Source organism: Agelaius phoeniceus, chromosome 19, assembly GCF_051311805.1.
Source record: "Agelaius phoeniceus isolate bAgePho1 chromosome 19, bAgePho1.hap1, whole genome shotgun sequence".
Taxonomy (NCBI): Eukaryota; Metazoa; Chordata; class Aves; order Passeriformes; family Icteridae; genus Agelaius; species Agelaius phoeniceus.
Window position 1 is genome coordinate 10,942,695 of NC_135283.1, and position 21,004 is coordinate 10,963,698.

Sequence of the window (21,004 nt, forward strand, 5' to 3'; positions counted from 1 at the left end):
GGTGGCTTGGCCGCGTTTGGGATGCTGAGGGTACCCAGGCTCTGGGCTGTGGGGTAGCACCAACCCTTTCTCCTGCCAAACCCCCAGCCCTCCGGGCTGCCTGGGTGCTCTGTGACTGAGAAACCGAGTGTGTAAACTCTGGGTTAATAGAAAAAACCTTTAAACTCCCAGAAATGTGCTGGGGTTATCTGTGTTCATGGAGAACAGGATTAGGCAGGTGCCTGCCTTTTCTTCCCTTCCCTTTGATGGCTTATTCCAGTTTTTCCCTGCCTGACTCATTCATTACAGGGCAACAAAAGAACACCGGATTTGCCATCTCGGTGTTTTTTTAACCAGCCAAGGTTGAGCAATTTGTGACAGTGAGACGTGGCACTGCTCAGCACAGGCGAGCGTGGGAGCAAAAGTCAGGGACTGCTGTCTTCAGTTATTGATTAAACGTTTGCCTGATCTTCAGAACAATTCCGAGGTGTCTGTGTGGCAAACGGGAGGGATGTTCAGCTGAGCATCACAGCCACGAGTCCATCTGGATGCTGGAGCCAGGGGAAGCAGCTTTCCCTGCTCCAGGGGCTGTGGCATCCCTTGGGAAGAGGTCTCACAGCAGCTGTTTGCAAGGGGCACATGAGCCCTCCTGACCCCCATGTCCTGCAGGGATGGGCAGGGTGCCAGGGGAGATGCCAGGGGAGATGGGTGCTTGGGTGCTGCCCCATGGCTCAGATTTGGGGTGTCCATGGCTTGGCTTCCTGCTGGAGGAGGCACTGAGGCTCTTCTGGTGGCCTCTGAAGGGGTTGTGTGTTTTTAAACCATTGTTTTTGAGCAAAGTCGGAGCGAGGGTTTTGAGAAAACCCTTCATGGGGCTCCAGCCCCCAGCAGCTCCGGGCAGGATGGGGTTTTTTACTCATTTTCCAGGCCAGGTGGGTGCCGGGCAGAGGAAGGAAGTGCAGACACGCACTGGGAAGGGCCCCAGAGCTGGCAGGAGGCAGAGATGGGGCCGGGCGCGTGCACAGCCGGGACACGGCCCAGGATCCGGCCCCTCCTCGCCGCTGGCCATCCCACCCTTCCCCTCCGAGCTCCCTGAGGAAGAGCAGCTCGTTGGGGCAGATAAATATAGCTGTAAACAAGCAAACAGGACGTGTCCGTGCTGGCCAGGGCAGCGCGCAGTGGTGAATGTGCCGCGGGGCGGGTGGCACTGCCCGGGCTGTGCCGGGCTCTGTGGGTGCCCTGCTGTGCCACATCCCCTGCCCACAGCACCACCAGGCCGGGCACCTGCTGGGGAGGGGGGAAAAGGGGCAAAATGGGCCCTCTGAGAGAGGGGAGGGAGGTGCGTGGCTGCAGCAGCATGGAGAGTTTGGCTGCTGGAGATAGAGGAAGGGGCAAATCCATCCCAAATGGGGGCACAGGTGACAACAGGGGGACAGTGGGGAGAGGTTTAAGCAGCAGCAGGGGAGAAGTGGCTCAGCTCAGCCTCCTCCCTGTAAGGAGAGGGGTGCCTGGAGCTGGGGGATGTACCTGGGGTGTTTTCCCCCAGGGAGCTGCGGCAGACTGGAAGGGTTTGTGTCCCCAGGCTCAGCAGTGCCACCACCCCAGTGACCTGCTGGAGGCTGAACGCTCTCTGTCTGTCCCCCGTGCAGTGACAAAGGACAGCCCTTCTTCCTGTACCTGGCCCTGGCCCATATGCACGTCCCGCTGGTGCCCCCGCTGCCCCCTGGCCCGGGCAGGGGCATCTATGGAGCCTCCCTGGGGGAGATGGATGCGCTGGTGGCACGGGTGAAGGAGGCGGCCGACAGCCTGGGCAGGGGCAGCACGCTGCTCTGGTTCACAGGTACTGCAGGGACACTGCAGGGACACTGCAGGGACACTGCAGGGACACTACAGGGACACTGCGGGGCTGTGGGATCCTCTGAACCCGAGAGGAGCAACGAGAGAGGCAGAGAAAAGAACGATGGAAACGATTCTGATCTCACTCGCTGCTCCCGTGTTGTGCCAAAGAGGGGGGGTGACACTGGGGAGGCTGCACCTGGAGGTGGGGGCAGGATCTGTGCTTGTCCCCTGCCCCCAGTGTCCCCTGCCCTCAATGTCCCCTGCTCTCAGTGTCCCCTGCCCTCCATGTCCCCTGCCCTCCATGTCCCCTGCCCTCAGTGTCCCCTGTCCTCAGTGTCCCCTGCCCTCCATGTCCCCTGCCCTCAATGTCCCCCACCCTCAGTGTCCCCTGCCCTCGATGTCCCCCACCCTCAGTGTCCCCTGCCCTCGTTGTCCCTGCCTGGATGCTCTCACTGCTCTGTGGGTGGGGAGTGGTCCCACCACGGGGCTGGATGGGGGTCCCACCCTGCCATGGTGCCCACCCTGCCGTGGTGCCCACCCTGCCGTGGTGCCCACCCTGCCACCCCCCTCCGGCTGCGGGGCTGAAGCGGTGGGGCCGTGACTAATTAAGCCACAAATCCTCGTTCGTTAAGAAGCCCAAATCCGCTCTGTGTCTCCCAGCAGCCTCCCTAATGAGGATGTCTTGCTCCTGATGACAGGAACCGCTCGGCCGCTCATTAACACCCGGAGCTGGTGGCACCGAGCCCCCCCTGCCCTGCCCTGGCTGCCCTCCAGCCCCTGCAAACAAACTGCTAAAAACCAAAACCCATCAACTCCCCGTGGGGAGGCATCGCAGGGGGGGCAGAGAGGGATGGAAGGGTCACTTGTCCTTGCCTGCCCCCCACTGTGGGTGTCCCTTGTGCTCCTGGTGTCCCTCATGGGGACATTTCTTTCTCTTGCAGGTGACAATGGCCCCTGGGCACAGAAGTGTGAGCTGGCAGGACGCCTCGGGCCATTCGTGGGTGCCTGGCAGAGGCAGAGAGGTAACCTGGCAGCGTGGGGGGGTCCCTGTCCCGGGGGACACAGGGGGGGCTGCTCCACAAAGCCCTGACTGCCCACCGAGAGGACACTGGCATCATTCCATGCACCCCAGCCTCTCCCTGGCTGCTCCACAAAGCCCTGACTGCCCACCGAGAGGACACTGGCATCATTCCATCCACCCCAGCCTCTGCCCAGCTGCTCCCCAGAGCCCTCACTGCCCACCTAAGGGACACTGGCATCATTCCATCCATCCCAGCCTCTCCCTGGCTGCTCCCCAAAGCCCTGACTGCCCACCGAGGGGACACGGGCATCATTCCATGCACCCCAACCTCTCCCTGGCTGCTGCCCTGGGCTTGAATGCACCCCAGTGCTATTTTTTTTCTTCCAAACAGTCAAATTCCCCCCAAAACTGCTGTGGGGGTGTGTTTGGGTCCCCATTACCCCGGAGCTTGGGGTGAGTGTGCTGGTTTGCAGATGGGATGTTGGGATCTGCCCCATCAGGGTCTCACAGCCCCCAGAGCAGAGCACCCACCACCCTCCCCACACCCCGGGACTTTGCTTTTCTTTCTCTCCACCGTTTTGTTGGGTTTTAACTTTGTTTTGTTTTGTTTTGTTTCTTATTTTTTTTCACTCTTTCCTCCTTTTCCGGCCAAGCCATCTGCTTGGTGGGTTTATTTCGGCCGGGGCAGCCAGAAACATCCATGAGTCAGGCGTTTCCCACTTCTGCTTGTATTACGCGGTGTTAACGTGCCAGTCCCGGGGTCAGGGCTGAGGCTCATCCTCCTCCTCTTCCTGACACCCTGGCCACGCCACCGTGCAAACAGCGCTGGCTCTGTCCCATTCCCAGAGCCCTTCCTTCTCCTGGCCCCGGGGATGGAATCGTAACCTTCATTTTCTAGTAAACAAACCCCGCTGCCGGCCCCGGGTTGTTGCTCTTGAGCAACCCCCGGTCACAAGCCCGAGCAGATGGTGCAGAACAGGGTGAGCAGAACACAGAACACAAACCACGGCTCCTTCCAGCCCCTGTGCCCTGCAGAGCCCCCGGCGGGGAGGGAGGAACCAGTATTTAAATTCCATTTTATGCATCCATTTCTTTTTATCTTGACATTTTTTAAAAAAATTTTTTTGGGTCAAATAATTAAACCATATATCCCTACATTATCCAAATCATTTGTCATCAATGCTTTGAATTAATGTTCCTCTAAATTTCCTAGTATCAAAACCAATAACCAACTGTCATCATCACTCCACAACCACCCCCAAACAAACATAGAATTAACCCCAGAACTCACCCCCACCCTAAAAAAACCCAAACAAAAATACAAACCATGATGATAAATCATCAACCAGTCACCCACCACATTTTACATTCTTGTAGCTTACAAAAAGCGTGGCACTGAGGATGTCAAGATGGCTGCCACGCACACCCAAGGGACAAAAGACTTATCCTAACCTCACTGTTGGTTTCTGCTGGGTATCTACATGCAAGTATGGGGCTGGCAGAGCCTCTGAGCTGGCTGCAAACACCCCGGGGCCAGGGTGGGCTGGAATCCCTGCTCTGGTGGCTGCAGGATGCTCGCAGAGCTGGCCCAGGGGTGCCAGGCTGGGATGCTCGGCCCTCCCAGCCCGGGGTTGTTGTTCCTGGGCAGGGAAAAGCCCCCAAGGCATGGGAGAGCAGGGGTAGACAGTTCTCCCTGTCTAAAAAAAAAAAAAAAAAAAAAAATCTATTTATTTATATATGTTTTCACATGTTTCCATATGTTTCTATATGTCTCTATATGTTTCTATGTTTCTATATATTCCTATACATTCCTACATGTTCCTACATGTTTCTATATTTTTCTAACATGTATCTATATTTTCTAACATGTTTCTATACATTTCCAACATGTTTCTATTAATTTCCAACATGTTTCTATACATTTCCAACATGTTTCCATTAATTTCCAGCATGTTTCTATACATTTCCAACATGTTGCTACATGTTTCTATGTTTCCAACATGTTTATGTTTCTATGTGTTTCTATATGTTTCTAACATGTTTCTGTTTCTACGTTTTTATAAGTTTCTGCATGCTTCTGTATGTTTCTAACGTGTTTCTATGTGTTTCTAACATGTTTCTATACATTTCCAACATGTTCCTGCATGTTTCTATATGTTTCCACAGGTTTTTATATGTTTCCACGTGTTTTTATATGTTTCCACATACTTTTGTATATTTCTGCATTTTTCTATATGTTCCTACAGGTTTCTATATAACATATTTCTATGTGTTTCTAACAGGTTTCTATAAATTTCCAACGTTTCTATATGTTTCTAACATGTTCCTATGTGTTTCTAACATGTTTCTATACATTTCCAACATGTTCCTATATGTTTCTACATGTTCCTCTATGTTTCTACATGTTTTTATGTTTCTACGTGTTCCTATATGTTTCCTGTAGCTCCATCTTTTGTTTTAGGGTCCAACCCTAAATCCCAGGGATGTTTTTCTCTGGTTTCAGGTGGTCACTGGAGCTGGGAGAGAGCAGCAGATCCGTGTGTGCTGCCCCTTTCTCTGCCCTTTTCCCTTTCACAGCCCCCAAAAATTCCTCTCCCGCCTTGGGGTCAAAAGTGCAGCAAGGGGAGGGATACTGGGAGAGAGAAAAACATTTGGGGGATGTGATGCTGGGCATGTTTTGAGGCAGGTTGGGGAAGTTCCAGAGCTGGTGTCCCTGTGCTGAGGACCTGCTGTGTGTGTGGTGGGACCAAGGTTTTCATCCCACCACGGGAATGCACAGTTCAGCTTTCCTGGAAAGCCTGGAAAGTCCCCACAGCAGCAGGGCTGCATCATCCCCACTCTGGACAAAATCCCCTGCTTGGGTTTGGGTGTTTGAGCCCTGTTTACTTCCCAAAGTGTTAATGTGACCTCATCCCAGGCTGCTCTGACCTGACCAGAGGTGCTGGGGTGGCTTGGTCAGGAAATATCCGTCTGATGTCCTTCCAGAGAGCCCTGACCATGCCTGGAAAAACCCTGCAAATGCATCCAGGAGCATGAGTTCTTTCATTTACGTGCAGAGATGGGGCTTGATATTAATTGCTGTGTTTTCCTGGGGGGTCTGGGGGAAACACCAAAACTTTGGGTGGGGAATGGGAGAGATTTGGGTGTGCCAGGGTCAGAAACCTTTTCCCTGGGCTGCTCCCTGTGGCAGCTGTGCCGCGGGTGTCCTTGTGGGCACGGCAGCATTGCCTGGGGGCCTGGATCAGCTGGGGCAGGGCTGGGGACAGCGCAGGGGACAGCGCAGGGGCTCTCTTGGCCGTGCCCCCAGGAAATGGCTCAGGGCGAGCGCCGCCGTTGCCATGTGCACGCTGAAAGGCAGCGCACAAAGGCTGCTCCGGGGAACTTTGTGAATCGCCTTGGGATTTTCTCTTTGCCCCATTCCCAACCCCTTCCCCCTCCAGCTGCCTGGGGCCCTTTGGGCTGCGGCCAAGGCTGAGGCTCTCCAACCGCCCTCCAGCCCTTTTGATTTTGGGGCTCTCATTTTGGCCTCTGCACCCCAATTTTGGCGCTCAGCACCCCGATTTTGATGCTCAGCACCCCGGTTTTGGCGCTCAGCATCCCGATTTTGATGCTCAGCACCCCAGTTTTGGCGCTCAGCACCCCAATTTTGGTACTCAGCACCCCAGTTTTGGCGCTCAGCATCCCAATTTTGGTGCTCAGCACCCCGATTTTGGTGCTCAGCACCCCAGTTTTGGCGCTCAGCACCCCAATTTTGATGCTCAGCACCCCAATTTTGGCGCTCAGCACCCCGATTTTGGGGCTCAGCATCCCGAATTAGGTGCTCAGAACCCCGATTTTGATGCTCAGCATCCCGATTTAGGTGCTCAGCATCCCAATTTTGGGGCTTAGCACCCCGATTTTGGGGCTCAGCATCCCGAATTAGGTGCTCAGCACCCCAATTTTTGTGCTCAGCACCCCGATTTCGGTGCTGAGCCCTGCAGGTGGAGGCAGGGACTGGGCAGCCTCTCAAACCCAAGGGCAGGGCAGTGCTTTGGGTGCTGTCAGGGGAAGGATGGATCAGGTTCATTAACTGGCAGGAGGGTTATTAGCAGGATGGTATTTTTAATGAGGTTTCCAGCGGTCAGGGGAGGGGGAGCTGTTGGTGCTGAGCCCTGTAAGGGACAGGAGCCCCTGGAATGAATTCCTCCATTTCCCGCCTGCTCCATTCTCTCACCTGGCATCAGAAGGGGATGGAAATGCGATGGCTCTGGCAGCTGCTGCATTTCTCATCACTCACTGGAGCAAACACAACCCAGTGCCCAGCTGAGACCCCCGTGAGCAGCTCCTGCAGTGCCTCTCCCTCCCCTGGCCCGGTGGAACCACGCTCCTTTGGGGTCATGCACACACCTCTGCCTCGGAACAGTTCCTTTCCCAGCAGAGCTCCAGGCTCAGGAGTTTCCCAGCATCCGCAGGATGCTGAGCACTGCCCCGTTCTCCTGCAGGTGGGAGCTCGGCCAAGCAAACAACCTGGGAAGGAGGGCACCGAGTGCCAGCCCTGGTGTACTGGCCTGGCCGTGTCCCTGCCGGGAGGACGAGCCAGGCTCTCCTCAGGTAAGAGCCGCTCTGGGAACAGGGCTGGCCCCTCTGGAAGGAGCCCCCATCCCCACGCTGCCACCCCGGCCATCACCTGCATTTTGGCAGCTGTGGTTGTGCCCTGCCTCGTGCCAGGCTGTACTTTTGTCCTCTCCAAGGCTGAATGCTTCAGCTGAGAGGAGCTGAAAGGGCTTTTTGTGAGGCTGGAGGGCTGGGGCTCGCAGCCACCACCGGGCTCCGTGCGCTGCTGGCCGCGGTGGCCGAGGGCTGCCGGTAATTAACAGACGATGATGATGGTGATGGTGATGATGATGGTGATGATGATGATGATGATGTTCTCCCTGCCCAGCACGGAGCAGGGGACGGCTCTGCGGTCTGTGAATGCCTTTCTGCGGAGGAGGGTGCGGTTGTGAGGAGAGGAGTCCCTGCAGGAGGGCAAGGGGAGGGTCTGCACTGCCCCTCTGCCTGCAGCACCTGCACCCCTCCGTGTGCCAGCTGCACCCATCCTCACAGCCCTCCTGGGCAGCAGGGCGGGGGGAATGTCCCTGTGCACCCCTGATGGGTCCCCACGGTGCTGGGGTCACTGGGAATTGGGATGTCCTGTCCCCATGGGGCTGGGGTCACACTGGGAGGGTTTGGGGGTTACTGGGAATTGGGATGTCCTGTCCCCATTCATCCCTGATGGATACCCACAGTGCTGGGGTCAGGCTGGGGGGGTCTGGGGTCACTGGGAATTGGGATATCCTGTCCCTGTTCATCCCTGATGGGTCCACACGGTGCTGAGGTCAGGCTGATGGGTTGTTGGATGTTGGGATGCCTTGTCCCCCTTTCATCCCTGAGGCACACAGGGTGGTGGGGCTGAGGGGTCACTGGGAATTGGGATGCCCTGTCCCCGTTCATCCCTGATGGGTTCCCATGGTGCTGGGGTCAGGCTGGGGGGGTCTGGGGTTGTTGGGAATTGGGATATCCTGTCCCTGTTCATCCCTGATGGGTCCACACGGTGCTGGGGTCAGGCTGGGGGGGTCTGGGGTCACTGGGAATTGGGATACCCTGTCCCCATGGGGCTAGGGTCACACTGGGAGGGTTTGGGGGTTACTGGGAATTGGGATATCCTGTCCCCTTTCATCCCTGATGGATCTTCATGATGCTGGGAGTCAGGCTGGGGGAGTTTGGGGTTGGTGGGTGTTGGGATGCCCTGTCCCCATTCATCCCTGATGGGTCCCCACAGTGCTGGGGGGGTTTGGGGTTGTTGGGAATTGGGATATCCTGTCCCCATTCATCCCTGATGGGTCCCCGCAGTGCTGGGGGGGTTTGGGGTTGTTGGGAATTGGGATGCCCTGTCCCTGTTCATCCCTGATGGGTCCCCACAGTGCTGGGGGAGTTTGGGGTTACTGGACATTGGGATGTCCTGTCCCCTTTCATCCCTGAATCACAGAGTGGTGGGGCTGGGGGGTTACTGGGAATTGGGATGCCCTGTCCCTGTTCATCCCTGATGGGTCCCCGCAGTGCTGGGGGGGGTTGGGGTTGTTGGGAATTGGGATATCCTGTCCCTGTTCATCCCTGATGGGTCCCCACAGTGCTGGGGGGGGTTGGGGTTGTTGGGAATTGGGATATCCTGTCCCTGTTCATCCCTGATGGGTCCCCAGGGTGCTGGGGCCAGGCTGGGGGGGCTGGGGGGTTGTTGGATCTTGGGATGCCCTGTCCCCGTTCATCCCTGAGGCACACAGGGTGGTGGGGCTGAGGGGTTGCTGGGTGCTGGGAAAGAATGTCCCAGCTGCTGGGAGCAGGTCCTGACTGGTGGGCCCTGGGGCAGTGCTGGGTGTTCCCAAGGTCCCTGGGATGAGCTGGAGACACTCACTCGTTCCACAGCCCCAGGGCAGCTCTGGGAGCTGGGTGTTTGCAGGCAGGGGAAGGTCTGAGCCATAACTGAGTCACTGGTGTCTGGGGGAGGGGATGGGGAGCACGTAGCACCCCATGGCCTCACCCCCAAATCATCCCTGGGCTCTGGGGCAGAGCTGCCACCCCCTCGGGCAGCTGGGGCAGCATGTGCAGGATCAGTGCCTGTCCCATCCCCCTGGCCCTGCCTCCAAGCCCAGGAATTCTGATTATCTCCTCCGAGATCTTATCTCCTGCCTTTCCCAGCTCCAGTCTGGCAGGCTGGACAGCTGGGAATCTGGAAATGCAGCAGAGGCAGGTGCAGCACTCCAGGTGCTTTGGGGAGTGGCTCTGTGGGAGTCACAGGAGTCACAGGAGAAACAGGAGTCACTTCTGTCCCCCCCAGCAGAGGCTGGCACTGACACAGGGCCATGCCAGCTGTGCAGGGTGGTGCCCTGGCACTGACACAGAGCCATGCCAGCTGTGCAGGGTGGTGCCCTGGCACTGACACAGGGCCATGCCAGCTGTGCAAGGTGGTGCCCTGGCACTGACACAGGGCCATGCCAGCTGTGCAGGGTGGTGCTCTGGCACTGCCATGGGGCCATGCCAGCTGTGCAGGGTGGTGCCCTGGCACTGACACAGGGCCATGCCAGCTGTGCAGGATGGTGCCCTGGCACTGACACAGGGCCATGCCAGCTGTGCAGGGTGGTGCTCTGGCACTGACACAGAGCCATGCCAGCTGTGCAGGATGGTGCCCTGGCACTGCCATGGGGCCATGCCAGCTGTGCAGGGTGGTGCCCTGGCACTGACACAGGGCCATGCCAGCTGTGCAGGATGGTGCCCTGGCACTGACACTGAGCCATGCCAGCTGTGCAGGGTGGTGCTCTGGCACTGCCATGGGGCCATGCCAGCTGTGCAGGGTGGTGCCCTGGCACTGACACAGAGCCATGACAGCTGTGCAGGGTGGTGCCCTGGCACTGACACAGGGCATGCCAGCTGTGCAGGGTGGTGCCCTGGCACTGCCATGGGGCCATGCCAGCTGTGCAGGATGGTGCTCTGGCACTGACACAGGGCCATGCCAGCTGTGCAGGGTGGTGCCCTGGCACTGCCATGGGGCCATGCCAGCTGTGCAGGATGGTGCTCTGGCACTGACACAGAGCCATGCCAGCTGTGCAGGGTGGTGCCCTGGCACTGACACAGACTCATTCCAGCTGTGCAGGATGGTGCTCTGCCATGGGGCCATGCCAGCTGTGCAGGGTGGTGCCCTGGCACTGACACTGAGCCATGCCAGCTGTGCAGGGTGGTGCCCTGGCACTGACACAGGGCCATGCCAGCTGTGCAGGATGGTGCTCTGGCACTGACACAGACCCATTCCAGCTGTGCAGGATGGTGCTCTGGCACTGACACAGGGCCATGCCAGCTGTGCAGGATGGTGCTCTGGCACTGACACAGGGCCATGCCAGCTGTGCAGGGTGGTGCTCTGGCACTGCCATGGGGCCATTCCAGCTGTGCAGGGTGGTGCCCTGGCACTGACACGGGGCCATTCCAGCTGTGCAGGGTGGTGCCCTGGCACTGACACAGAGCCATGCCAGCTGTGCAGGGTGGTGCTCTGGCACTGACACAGACCCATTCCAGCTGTGCAGGGTGGTGCCCTGGCACTGACACTGAGCCATGCCAGCTGTGCAGGGTGGTGCCCTGGCACTGACACAGGGCCATGCCAGCTGTGCAGGATGGTGCTCTGGCACTGACACAGACCCATTCCAGCTGTGCAGGGTGGTGCCCTGGCACTGACACAGGGCCATGTCAGCTGTGCAGGGTGGTGCTCTGGCATCAGGAGGGGGCACCCCCTCTTTGGCAGCAGCACAGAACCAGCCTGGGGGTGAGAGGGATGGGTCAAGCTCAGGAAAGTGTCACCAGCCCTGGCCTGAGGTGGGACAGGGAGTGTGGAGGGACACAGAGGGACACGGGGGTGCTCACAGGACTGGTGGCTTCTCTCTGTGCCTCTGCCCCCTCGGGGACAGCCCCACGGGGACATTGAAGCCCCCCAGGGGATGGGGAGGGAGTGAAGCAGGAGGGGCTGGGAGCCCTGAGGGATCCCCGGGGAGAGCCAGGGCTGGGCAGGGCAGGGCCTCTCCCCTCTGCAGGGATCTCCTCCTCCCCTGGGGTTATGGAAACACCTGGCAGGGGCACAGAGGCCGCCGGAGCTGCTCAGGACCTGTGAGCACAGGGGTGAGGCAGGGTGAGCCTGCCCCGGGGCCAGGGAGCTACAGCCAGCCCAGGAACGCTGATGCCTCACCCCAGACCAGCACCTGCACGCTGGGCTCTGCACAGAACTGCCTCAAAACTGCCTCGTCTGCTCTTCTTAATTACGGCTAATTATGGTCAGAGCCACACGCTGTGCTCCTGCCCTTCCCTGCCCCAACCCGAAGTAGGGCAGGGAAGAATTAGGTCAGGAGGGTGCTGAGGGAGGAGATTGCACCATCCTGGGCTGGGCTGGGCTGGGCTGGGCTGGGGGTGTGGGCAGAGCTGCTGCAGGCCAGGCAGGCCAGGGCTCTGTGCCCCTTGGTGCCCAGCACCATGGCAGGGCAGGGCTCTGTGCCCCTTGGTGCCCCTTGGTGCCCAGCACCATGGCAGGGCAGGGCTCTGTGCCCCTTGGTGCCCTTGGTGCCCAGCACCATGGCAGGGCAGGGTTCTGTGCCCCTTGGTGCCCCTTGGTGCCCAGCACCATGGCAGGGGCAGGGCTCTGTGCCCCTTGGTGCCCTTGGTGCCCAGCACCATGGCAGGGCAGGGTTCTGTGCCCCTTGGTGCCCAGCACCATGGCAGGGCAGGGCTCTGTGCCCCTTGGTCCCCAGCACCATGGCAGGGCAGGGCTCTGTGCCCCAGGGTTCCCAGCACCATGGCAGGGCAGGGCTCTGTGCCCCTTGGTGCCCAGCACCATGGCAGGGCAGGGTTCTGTGCCCCTTGGTGCCCCTTGGTGCCCAGCACCATGGCAGGGCAGGGCTCTGTGCCCCTTGGTGCCCAGGGGATCAGGATGCCCATTGTCCCACAGGCAGGAGCTGCTGTCCCTGGGCACTGCCAGGCCCTTTTCCCTTTTCCTGGTGTTCAGGTGGCACCAGGATGCTGGAGTGGCTTCATGTGTCAGATCTCTCTTGCCAGGGCAGGGGTTGGCAGCGTGGCTTTCTCTTTCCCTCAGTTGCAGGTGCCAGGATGTGCCCACTGGTGCCTTTGCTTTGATGCCAACTTTGACCAAAATCCTATTTTTCCTGCTTTTGTCCATGGGTTACACCTGCCCATGGCTGGGGAGCACCCCTGCCCTCAGTCATGTTGCTCTCCCAGCCCAGCTGTGCTCCCCAGAGGTCCCATCCACCGGGGCAGGGCTGCCTGGCACCATCCACACCCAGCACTGAGCTGGATCCAGGGAGTGCTGGGCACCCCTGGCACCAGGGCCAGGCTGCCCAGGTGATGCTGCTGTTCTGGGGCAGCTGCTGTGCCCCCAGCAAGGTGCCTGCAGGGGTTTCAGGGCAGAGCCAGGATTTGCTGGGCGCCTCCTGGCTCCCAGCAATGTTTGTTCTTATTTGTTCTCTCTGTCTCTTAGCAGCTGAATGAAACCTCCTTCAGTGGGAGAGCAGGGGCTGCTGAGCCCAGGGCTCTTTCCTTTCTCTGCTCACTCAGCTGCCACCACAGCCCAGGCAGGAGGCACCCAGGGGCAGGAGCGTGGTGGTGGCAGGACCATGGTGACAGTGGCAGGACCGTGGTGGTGGCAGGACCATGGTGACAGTGGCAGGACCATGGTGACAGTGGCAGGAGCGTGGTGACAGTGGCAGGACTGTGGTGGTGGCACGGCCATGGTGACAGTGGCAGGACCATGGTGGTGGCATGGCCATGGTGACAAGGCCACAGTGGCAGCACCCTGGTGACCCCAATTCCCGGTGCTTTTGCCTCCTGTAGCAATTTCCTTGTCCCAGCCAAGCCCCCTGAGCTGCTGGCACGGGGTTTTGTAGCCAGAGGTGCTGGGCTGAGCCCTGGCAGCAGTGCCAGCTGTCGCTGTCACAGCCTGGTCCCCAGGGCACAGCTGAGATGTGTCACTTGGCCACTGTCCCACCCTGGTGTGGGTGGTTCCTTTTAGAGGTCTGGGGTCACCCTGTGACTGCATCTGTGAGGGACAGATGCTGTTGGTGGCACTGGGGGACAGAAAGCTGTGCCCCACAGGGTGTGGAGGGTGAGGATTGGACATGGGGGCTGGGAGCAGGATGTTCCCATCCCACTGGAGTTGAGTCTGGACCCCTCTGGGACACGTGGGCAGAAGAGGGGGAGCCCAGGCTGTGAAGGGCTGGGGGATCCCCATCCCACCCCATGCAGCTCCTCACGCCTCAGGGTGTGCCAGGTGGGGACAGTCCCGTCCCAGGGCACAGGCAGCAGGTGACAAAGCTGGGACTGTCCCTCTCTGCATGCCCAGGGAGCCAGAGGGACTTTGGGTCACCTTCCCCATGTCCCTGTGCCCCTGGAGGGACCGAGGGGAGCCCTGGGTGCTCAGGCTGGGGCTGGCACTGGGGAGGCCGAGGGGGCTGTTCCATCCTGGCAGCTCCTGCTGTGCCCTGGAACAGCCACTCTGCATTTCCTGGGCACCAGGAGCTGCTGGCACTGGCCTGGAAACCCCTGGCTGGCACTTTCTGCAGAGGGTGACTGAGCTGCTGCCTTCCTACTGCCCAGGCATCGGTGCCCTGCTGCCCCTGCCCCAGGGAGAGGCACATCCTGGCTGAATCTGGGGGTGGCAGGGCTGTGAAGCCAGAGCCAGAGCTGGGTTCAGCCTTTTCAGCTCTCTTGGGAGGGATGTGGGGCACAGGTGAGGTTGGGGAGACCCTCCAGGGATCCTCACTCCTTGCTCTGGTGACTGTTCCTCTTTCCCCAGCATCCTGGACATCTTCCCCACGCTGGTGGCCCTGGCTGGGGCAGCACTGCCCCCAAACAGGCGCTTTGATGGCTTGGATGTGTCCCCAGTTCTCTTTGGCTGGTCGGATGTGGGGCACAAGGTAAGGCAGAGCCACCCCCGGTGCCATCCCCCTCCTGACAGGAGGTGAAACAGGTGAGTGGTGCCTTGGTTTGAACAGCCAGGTGTCAGCTGAGGAAGGCAGAAATGGAAATTTCCACTTCCTTGAAATGGAAAATGCAAACCTTCTCCCTCCCAATTATTATAATTTTGAAATTAAGGGGCTCTCCAGCAAAGATGTGGGAGCAGGAATAACAGTTCTTTATTAGGGAAATTAAAAATACAAATGTAATAGTACAAAAACAAGAACACAAACCCTGCCAGAGTCAGAGCAGTCCCTGTCCCCTGTGTGTCAGGGGTGGCACAGCCCCATCCCATGGGGGCTCAGCCCTCCTGCAGTGCCAGCTGTGGCTCTGCTGGAGCAGGGATCCTGCACAAGGGGGGAGTTTTCCTCTGCAGCTCCAGGGCTGCTGGAGATGGGCCTGGGCTCCCTCTGGCCATGCAGGGCAGCAGAAGCTGCTCCTCTGGCAATGCAGGGGGCAAAGGCTGCTGGGCTGTCCCAAAGCTCAGATTGGATCCAGGTAGGAATGCTTGGCTCCTCCCCTGGGCGGAGCATCTCCCCATGGGATGCTGGGATTGAATCAGCGCTGCAGGGACACTCACTGGCCCAAAAGGGCTTTGGGTTAATGAAGATTGTTTTGTGCTTTGTTCCCAAACCTGAGGTGGAAATGGCTGTGCCTGCAGCTTGGCACCTTGCTGTGCCTCAGAGCTGTGCCTGTGACCCCAGGGACCCCAGCTGGGGGTGCTCAGGCTGCAGTGCCCAGCACAGCACCTGCCTGACCCCAAAGGGAGCAGCAGTGTGGGCAAGGGCAGCTCCCAGCGCTTCAGACCTGCTTATGCCCATTTATTTATTGCACCACATCACGACACAACAAACTCGTGTCTTGGTCAAACAGATCAAACACAAACAAACACAAAAAGTGTTCCACTGGGACAGCCCACTCCATATCCCACAGCTCCTTTCACCCCAAAAAACAGAGTTTGCAGGACAAGCAGGGTGACCACACGTTTGTCTCGGAGTTCATGGGATTTAAAAAAAAAAAAAAAGCAAAGTGGCTTTAATAGCAGCCCCCATGGATAAATCCTGATTTTGCTTTTAAAGTACACCCTCTGCAAGCACTGTGAGCCAGCTCCCAGCGGGATCCTGGATTTGTTTCGGTGTCCATCAGGGGTTTGGTATTTGCTTTGTATTTATGGAACCCTCTGCTGAACTGGGAGATGGAGCAGGGAAAGGGATGGGATGTGGCCAGCACGCTCTGCTCTGCTCTGCTCTGCTCCTCAGATTAACCCTGCTGGGAGCAGGGCACTGGGGGCTGCTGGGAGCAATGGTTTGCTGGGAACGATGGTTTGCTGGGAATGAGATTTTCCTGGGAGCAGTGGTTTGATGGGAATGATGGTTTGCTGGGAGCAATGGTTTGCTGGGAGTGATGGTTTGCTGGGAATGGTGTTTTTTGGGGAATGATGGCTTGGTGATAGTGGTGGTTCTTTGGGAATGATGGTTTGCTGATAGTGGTGGTTCTTTGGGAATGATGGTTTACAGGCAATGAGGTTTTCCTGGGAGCAATGGTTTGCTGGTAGTGGTGGTTTTTTGGGAATGATGGTTTGCTGAGAGTGGTGTTTTCTTGGGAATGATGGTTTTCCTGGGAGCAATGGTTTGCTGGGAGCAATGGTTTGCTGATAGTGGTGTTTTTTTGGGAATGATGGTTTGCTGGGAGCAATGGTTTGCTGGGAATGATGGTTTGCTGGGAACAATGGTTTACTGGGAGTGATGGTTTTTTGGGAATGGTGGTTTTTGGGAATGATGGTTTGCTGGTAGTGGTGTTTTTTTGGGAATGATGGTTTGCTGGGAGCAATGGTTTGCTGGGAGCAATGGTTTGGTGGTAGTGGTGTTTTTTTTGGGAATGATGGTTTGCTGGGAGCAATGGTTTGCTGGTAGTGGTGTTTTTTTGGGAATGATGGTTGGTTTGCTGGGAGCAGTGGTTTTCTGGGTGTCAGGGTGCAGCCATTCATTCCTGTGTGGATTCCCCCCAAGGGCTGGGATCACCCTGCCATGGGGTGGGCTGCCCTTGGAGGGCCCCACAGCGCCGTGGGGTGGGGGCAGCAGCCGTGTCCCCCTCCTGTCCCCCTCCTGTCCCCCTCCTGTCCCCCTCCCTCCCTCCCTTCCCTCCTGGCTCCTCACTCCCAGCCCCTGCCCGTGAGCGGCCGACAGTGACCCCGTGCAGGGTTTCCCTTGACACAAATCCTCCTGAAAGCAGCTCCTTGCTCACTCCAATGCCCAATTTCCACACTTTCCTAATTGGGGTGGCTGGAGCTCCCAGTGTGGGCTGTCCCAGTGTCCCAGCCTGTGCTCGCTGCTGGCACAGGCGGGAACGGGGCTGGGGTGACACCGAGGTCCTGCTGAGAGCAAGGGCTGTTGGCAGGAAAAACAAACCACATCCTCCAAGGAGCACCGAGGGTACCAGGGGCTGTAAATCCCTCTGTCCATCAGCTCAATGTGAATAGCCCAGAGCACCAAGTTCAAGCAATGAATTTTCAGCAGGGAAAAGGCTTTCCCACCCCTCTGCTCCCCTATTTTTTATTTATTAAAATAATAGCCATGGATTAATGGAAGAGTTCCAGATCTGGGAATGTTTCTTGAATCAAAACAAGCTCCTTAATTATGCAGTAAATTATAACAGATTTTCTAAGTGTGGGGTTTTAAGAGGTTTAGGAACGTGGTTGTTTGTAGGAAGGGAGATTTGAGTGCCCTTGGCAGCATCCCAGCTGTGCTGTTAAAGGTGTAGGCAAAGCTTTAAGGCTGCAGACAGATTAATTGGTTCAGTTCCTGGTCCCTTGGCTTCACAGGGCCTTGAATATTTGCTGATTCCTGCTTTGGAGCTCTTTTATGCTGCCCGAGGAGTGTCAGCAGAAGGGCACTCTGCAGCAGAGCTTCCTCCTTGCACCAGGCTCACACTGCACCACCTCTCCCACTTCACACCCTTCTTACTTCCCCAAAACCACAAAAAGATACAACCAAATTACAAAAGATGATTTTTAAACAAATAATTTGCCTTACAACAGAGAGCAATAAAAGAAAGTGTGAGCATTTGGAGATCACCCCCTACCCTGAACCCTGGCATTTCTTGCATGAGTTTCCAACCAGTCCCATGTGAGACAGTGGCTACATCCAGACCAGGCAGTGTGGGATGGACACCTCTGGGTGCCTGGGATCCCTGGAATGCTCTGCCAGGCAGGGTGGAATGGACATCTTGGGGTGCCTGGAATGCTCTGCCAGGCAATGTAGGATGGACATTTTGGGGTGCCCAGGGTGCCTGGAATGCTCTGCCAGGCAGTGTAGGATGGACAATTTGGGGTGCCCATTGGTGCTCCATTCTGGACAACATGGGATGCACACCTTGGGGTGCCCAGGGTGCCTGGAATACTCTGCCAGGCAATGTGGGATGGACATTTTGGGGTGCCCAAGGTGCCTGGAACTCTCTGTACCAGGCAGTGTGGATGGACAGGAATTCCCTGTGCCAGGCAGTGTGGATTGACATCTTGGGGTGCCTAGAATTCCCTGAGCCAGGCAGGGTGGGATGGACACCTTGGGGTGCCTGGAATTCCCTGTGCCAGGCAGGGTGGGATGCACACCTCGGGGTGCCCAGGGTGCCTGGAATTCCCTGTGCCAGGCAGGGTGGGATGCACACCTCGGGGTGCCTGGAATTCCCTGAGCCAGGCAGGGTGGGATGCACACCTCGGGGTGCCCAGGGTGCTCCCTGAGGGCCAGGGCTCCGTGCCGGGCACCTGCTCAGGCACTGCTGCACTCATCAGCTGTGAGTGCTGTTACTAAACTTGGCACTGCAGCTGCCTACAACTCCAGCAGATGTTTCTAATTTTTTAGCACAGTGGAAATTTCTTGAATCACTTTTAAACTCAAATCCCAGGGAGGAAACCTCAAGTGACTCATCCCTCAGCGAAGGCACTGGCTCCGCGGCAGATGTTATCGGAGAGAGGAGCTGCTGGAGTGTCCAGCTCACTTGTCTCCTCACTCCCCAGTGCCAGAGCAGCCATCCTGTGTGGATCAAGTGTCCTAAATACCAAAAGGGAGAGATTTGAGCCACCCCTCCCTCCCTCCCTCGCTGCTCACCCCGTTCCTGGCTGTTGTCAGGGAAGGGAGCCCTCGCACAGCGGGGTGAGTCAGACGGACGGGAGGGATGTGGGAGTGATGTTCCAGCACCTCACCTTCCCCTCTGCTCCATGAGCTCACCCTCAGCTCGTGGCTGGCTGCTGGCTCCAGCCTGGGGCTCGGCTCCCTTGGATGTCCCCACTGCTGGCTGAGCTGTGAGCACCCAGAGAGGTGCTGGGTGCACCTGGGACCACCCTGGTTCCCAAATAATTTAGTGACAGGACAAGGGGGAATGGTTTTAGAGTAAAAGATGGGAGATTTAGATTGGATGTTAGGAAGAAATTCTTAATTTTAAGGGTGGCCCTGGCACAAGTTATCCCAAGAAGCTGTGGCTGCCCCATCCCTGGAAGTGTCCAGGGCCGGGTTGGATGGAGCTTGGAGTAACCCAGGACAGTGGAAGGTGTCCCTGCCCATGGGCTTTGGGGTCCCTTCCAACCCAAACCATTCTGGGATTTTATGATAATCTGCCCTGCTCTGCTGAAAGCCCCAGAGCCTTTGTGATGCCTTTCCTGCCATAGAACTGGGAGGTAAATTCAGAGGGTCCTGCAGGGCCAGGAAAGGGAGGTGTTGGTGATTCCTGGGGCCCTTCTGCCATCATCCCACTGTGGTGGTTTCAGATTGAAACTGGGCAGAAACACCAATTTCGTGTAGTGGTTTCTGTTCACCAATTTGAGATTTCCCAGCCAAAGAATGAATTCATGTGGTGGGTTCAGTGTTGGCTAAATGCTCACCTACCCTTCAGAATTATTTACTCATTTTCTTGCTGTGAGACAGAATCAGGAGAAGGCAAAGCACCTTCAGCACTCACAGCTCTGCTGTTGCTCAGAGTCCAGGGCCTGAATGATGGCTGTGAATGTGTTCAGGGGTGGGATGTGGCTCATGTGGGGAGGGAGTGGATTTCATGGAGCAGGTTTCCCCTGCCTTGGGCTGACAGGAACTGTCCTGTCCTCCCTGCAGGTTCTGCTGCACCCCAACAGCGGCGCAGCGGGGAAGGCGGGCGAGGTCGAGGCGCTGCGGCTGGCCCAGTACAAGGCCTTCTACACCACAGGTACTGCATCCCTACCAGAGGGTCTAAAGTCTAGGAAAAGCCTTCTGGAATTCTTAGATCCCTGCAGATGCAGGTGAAAAGCAGCTCAGGTTAATTCAGCCAAGAGCAGACCCAAGGATGTGCTGAGCTGTGTCTGCAGGGTGGTGCTGCAGCCTGGGGTTGGTCTCAGGAATAAGAGCTGGGATGGGGTGGGAATGGCCTTCCTGGGTGGGTGAGGAATACAGAGGTGATCCCTGCACCTCTGTGACTCCAGGGTTTTTCTCCCATTTCCTCCCTAGGAGGGGCCATGGCCTGTGATGGCAGCACTGGGCCGGCACTGCAGCACCACCCACCCCTCATTTTCAACCTGGACCGTGACATCCAGGAGCAGGAGCCTCTGGATGTGGCCTCCAGGGAGTACCAGGCAGTGCTGCCTGCCATCAGCAGGGCTTATGCCCAAGCCCTGCAGGACATTGCAGCAGACAATGTCTCAGTTGCAGATTATTCCCAGGACCCAGCTGCAATTCCCTGCTGCAACGTGCAGCACGTGGGCTGCCGGTGCCACGGGGCCCACGGAGCCACACGGGACCCCCATGTGGAAAGCAGAACACCCTGGCTTTGTCTTTAAGCAAATAATTGCTCAGGCTGCTCCTTTCCCAAGGGTGGTGTCTGTGAATTGCAGGCTGGAGGTGGCCATGGAGAGGGATGAGTTCCCTTTGCTCCATGCTGGGAGGAGGGAGGTGAGATGGGTGTGGGTTTGGGGGAGCACACAGAGGGTCCCCTTTGGACCTTGGGCATGTGGATGGCTTTTTGTAGGGCTCTTTATAGGAAAGCTCTTTGTAGGAAAGAGACAGCTCTTGGATTAAAACTACCTTCTGTGAGAGTTGGCTTTGGGAGAGGATTCCTCTGGGACATTTGCTTGGTTTTCTCCTAAACAGAAACCTTACAGCAGCAGCTGTGGGAGCACAAGGCAGGGGAGGATGGGGCTCACAGCCTCGGGCAATCAGCCCTTCTGCTGCACAGACCCTGCAAGTTTGGTGGCTGCAGGGGGAACATTCCTGGCTGGCACGAGGGGAGTGCTCTGGGAAAGGGAGCACCTGGCCCTCAGCTGCCTGCTGAGCTGCTTCAGAGGGGTCATGGTGGGACACAGCTGCTGAGGGAGGCAGGGAGGGAGGGAGGGAGGAAGGGAGGGAGGGAGGGAGGGAGGAAGGAAGGAAGGAAGGAAGGAAGGAAGGAAGGAAGGAAGGAAGGAAGGAAGGAAGGAAGGAAGGAAGGAAGGAAGGAAGGAAGGAAGGAAGGAAGGAAGGAAGGAAGGAAGGAAGGAAGGAAGGAAGGAAGGAAGGAAGGAAGGAAGGAAGGAAGGAAGGAAGGAAGGAAGGAAAGAAGGAAGGAAGGGGCCCTGGGGGCTGCCATCCACGTGGGAAGGATGCTCAGCTTGTCCTGCCAGGGGGGAGCTCAGGACTGTGCTGGGACATCCAA

The 21,004-nt window shown here is 57.7% G+C and overlaps 1 protein-coding gene across 5 annotated transcripts in view; it reads left to right on the forward strand.

Annotated features, from left to right (window-relative positions):
• The window catches only part of ARSG (arylsulfatase G), a 33,683-nt gene extending 13,275 nt beyond the window's left edge, over window positions 1-20,408 (forward strand). For 2 of the 5 annotated variants that reach the window (XM_054645095.2, XM_054645096.2), the window contains exons 7-12: window positions 1,629-1,819; window positions 2,760-2,840; window positions 7,321-7,429; window positions 14,196-14,316; window positions 19,456-19,546; window positions 19,825-20,185. In XM_054645095.2, coding sequence (XP_054501070.2) covers window positions 1,629-1,819; window positions 2,760-2,840; window positions 7,321-7,429; window positions 14,196-14,316; window positions 19,456-19,546; window positions 19,825-20,153 — 922 coding nt within the window. In that variant the 3' untranslated portion in view covers window positions 20,154-20,185. Of the gene's footprint in view, window positions 1-1,628; window positions 1,820-2,759; window positions 2,841-7,320; window positions 7,430-14,195; window positions 14,317-19,455; window positions 19,547-19,824 lie in introns of all 5 variants that reach the window. The other 3 variants (XM_054645092.2, XM_054645093.2, XM_054645094.2) reach the window with 2 other exon arrangements.
• The last annotated feature ends 596 nt before the right edge of the window (window positions 20,409-21,004 follow it).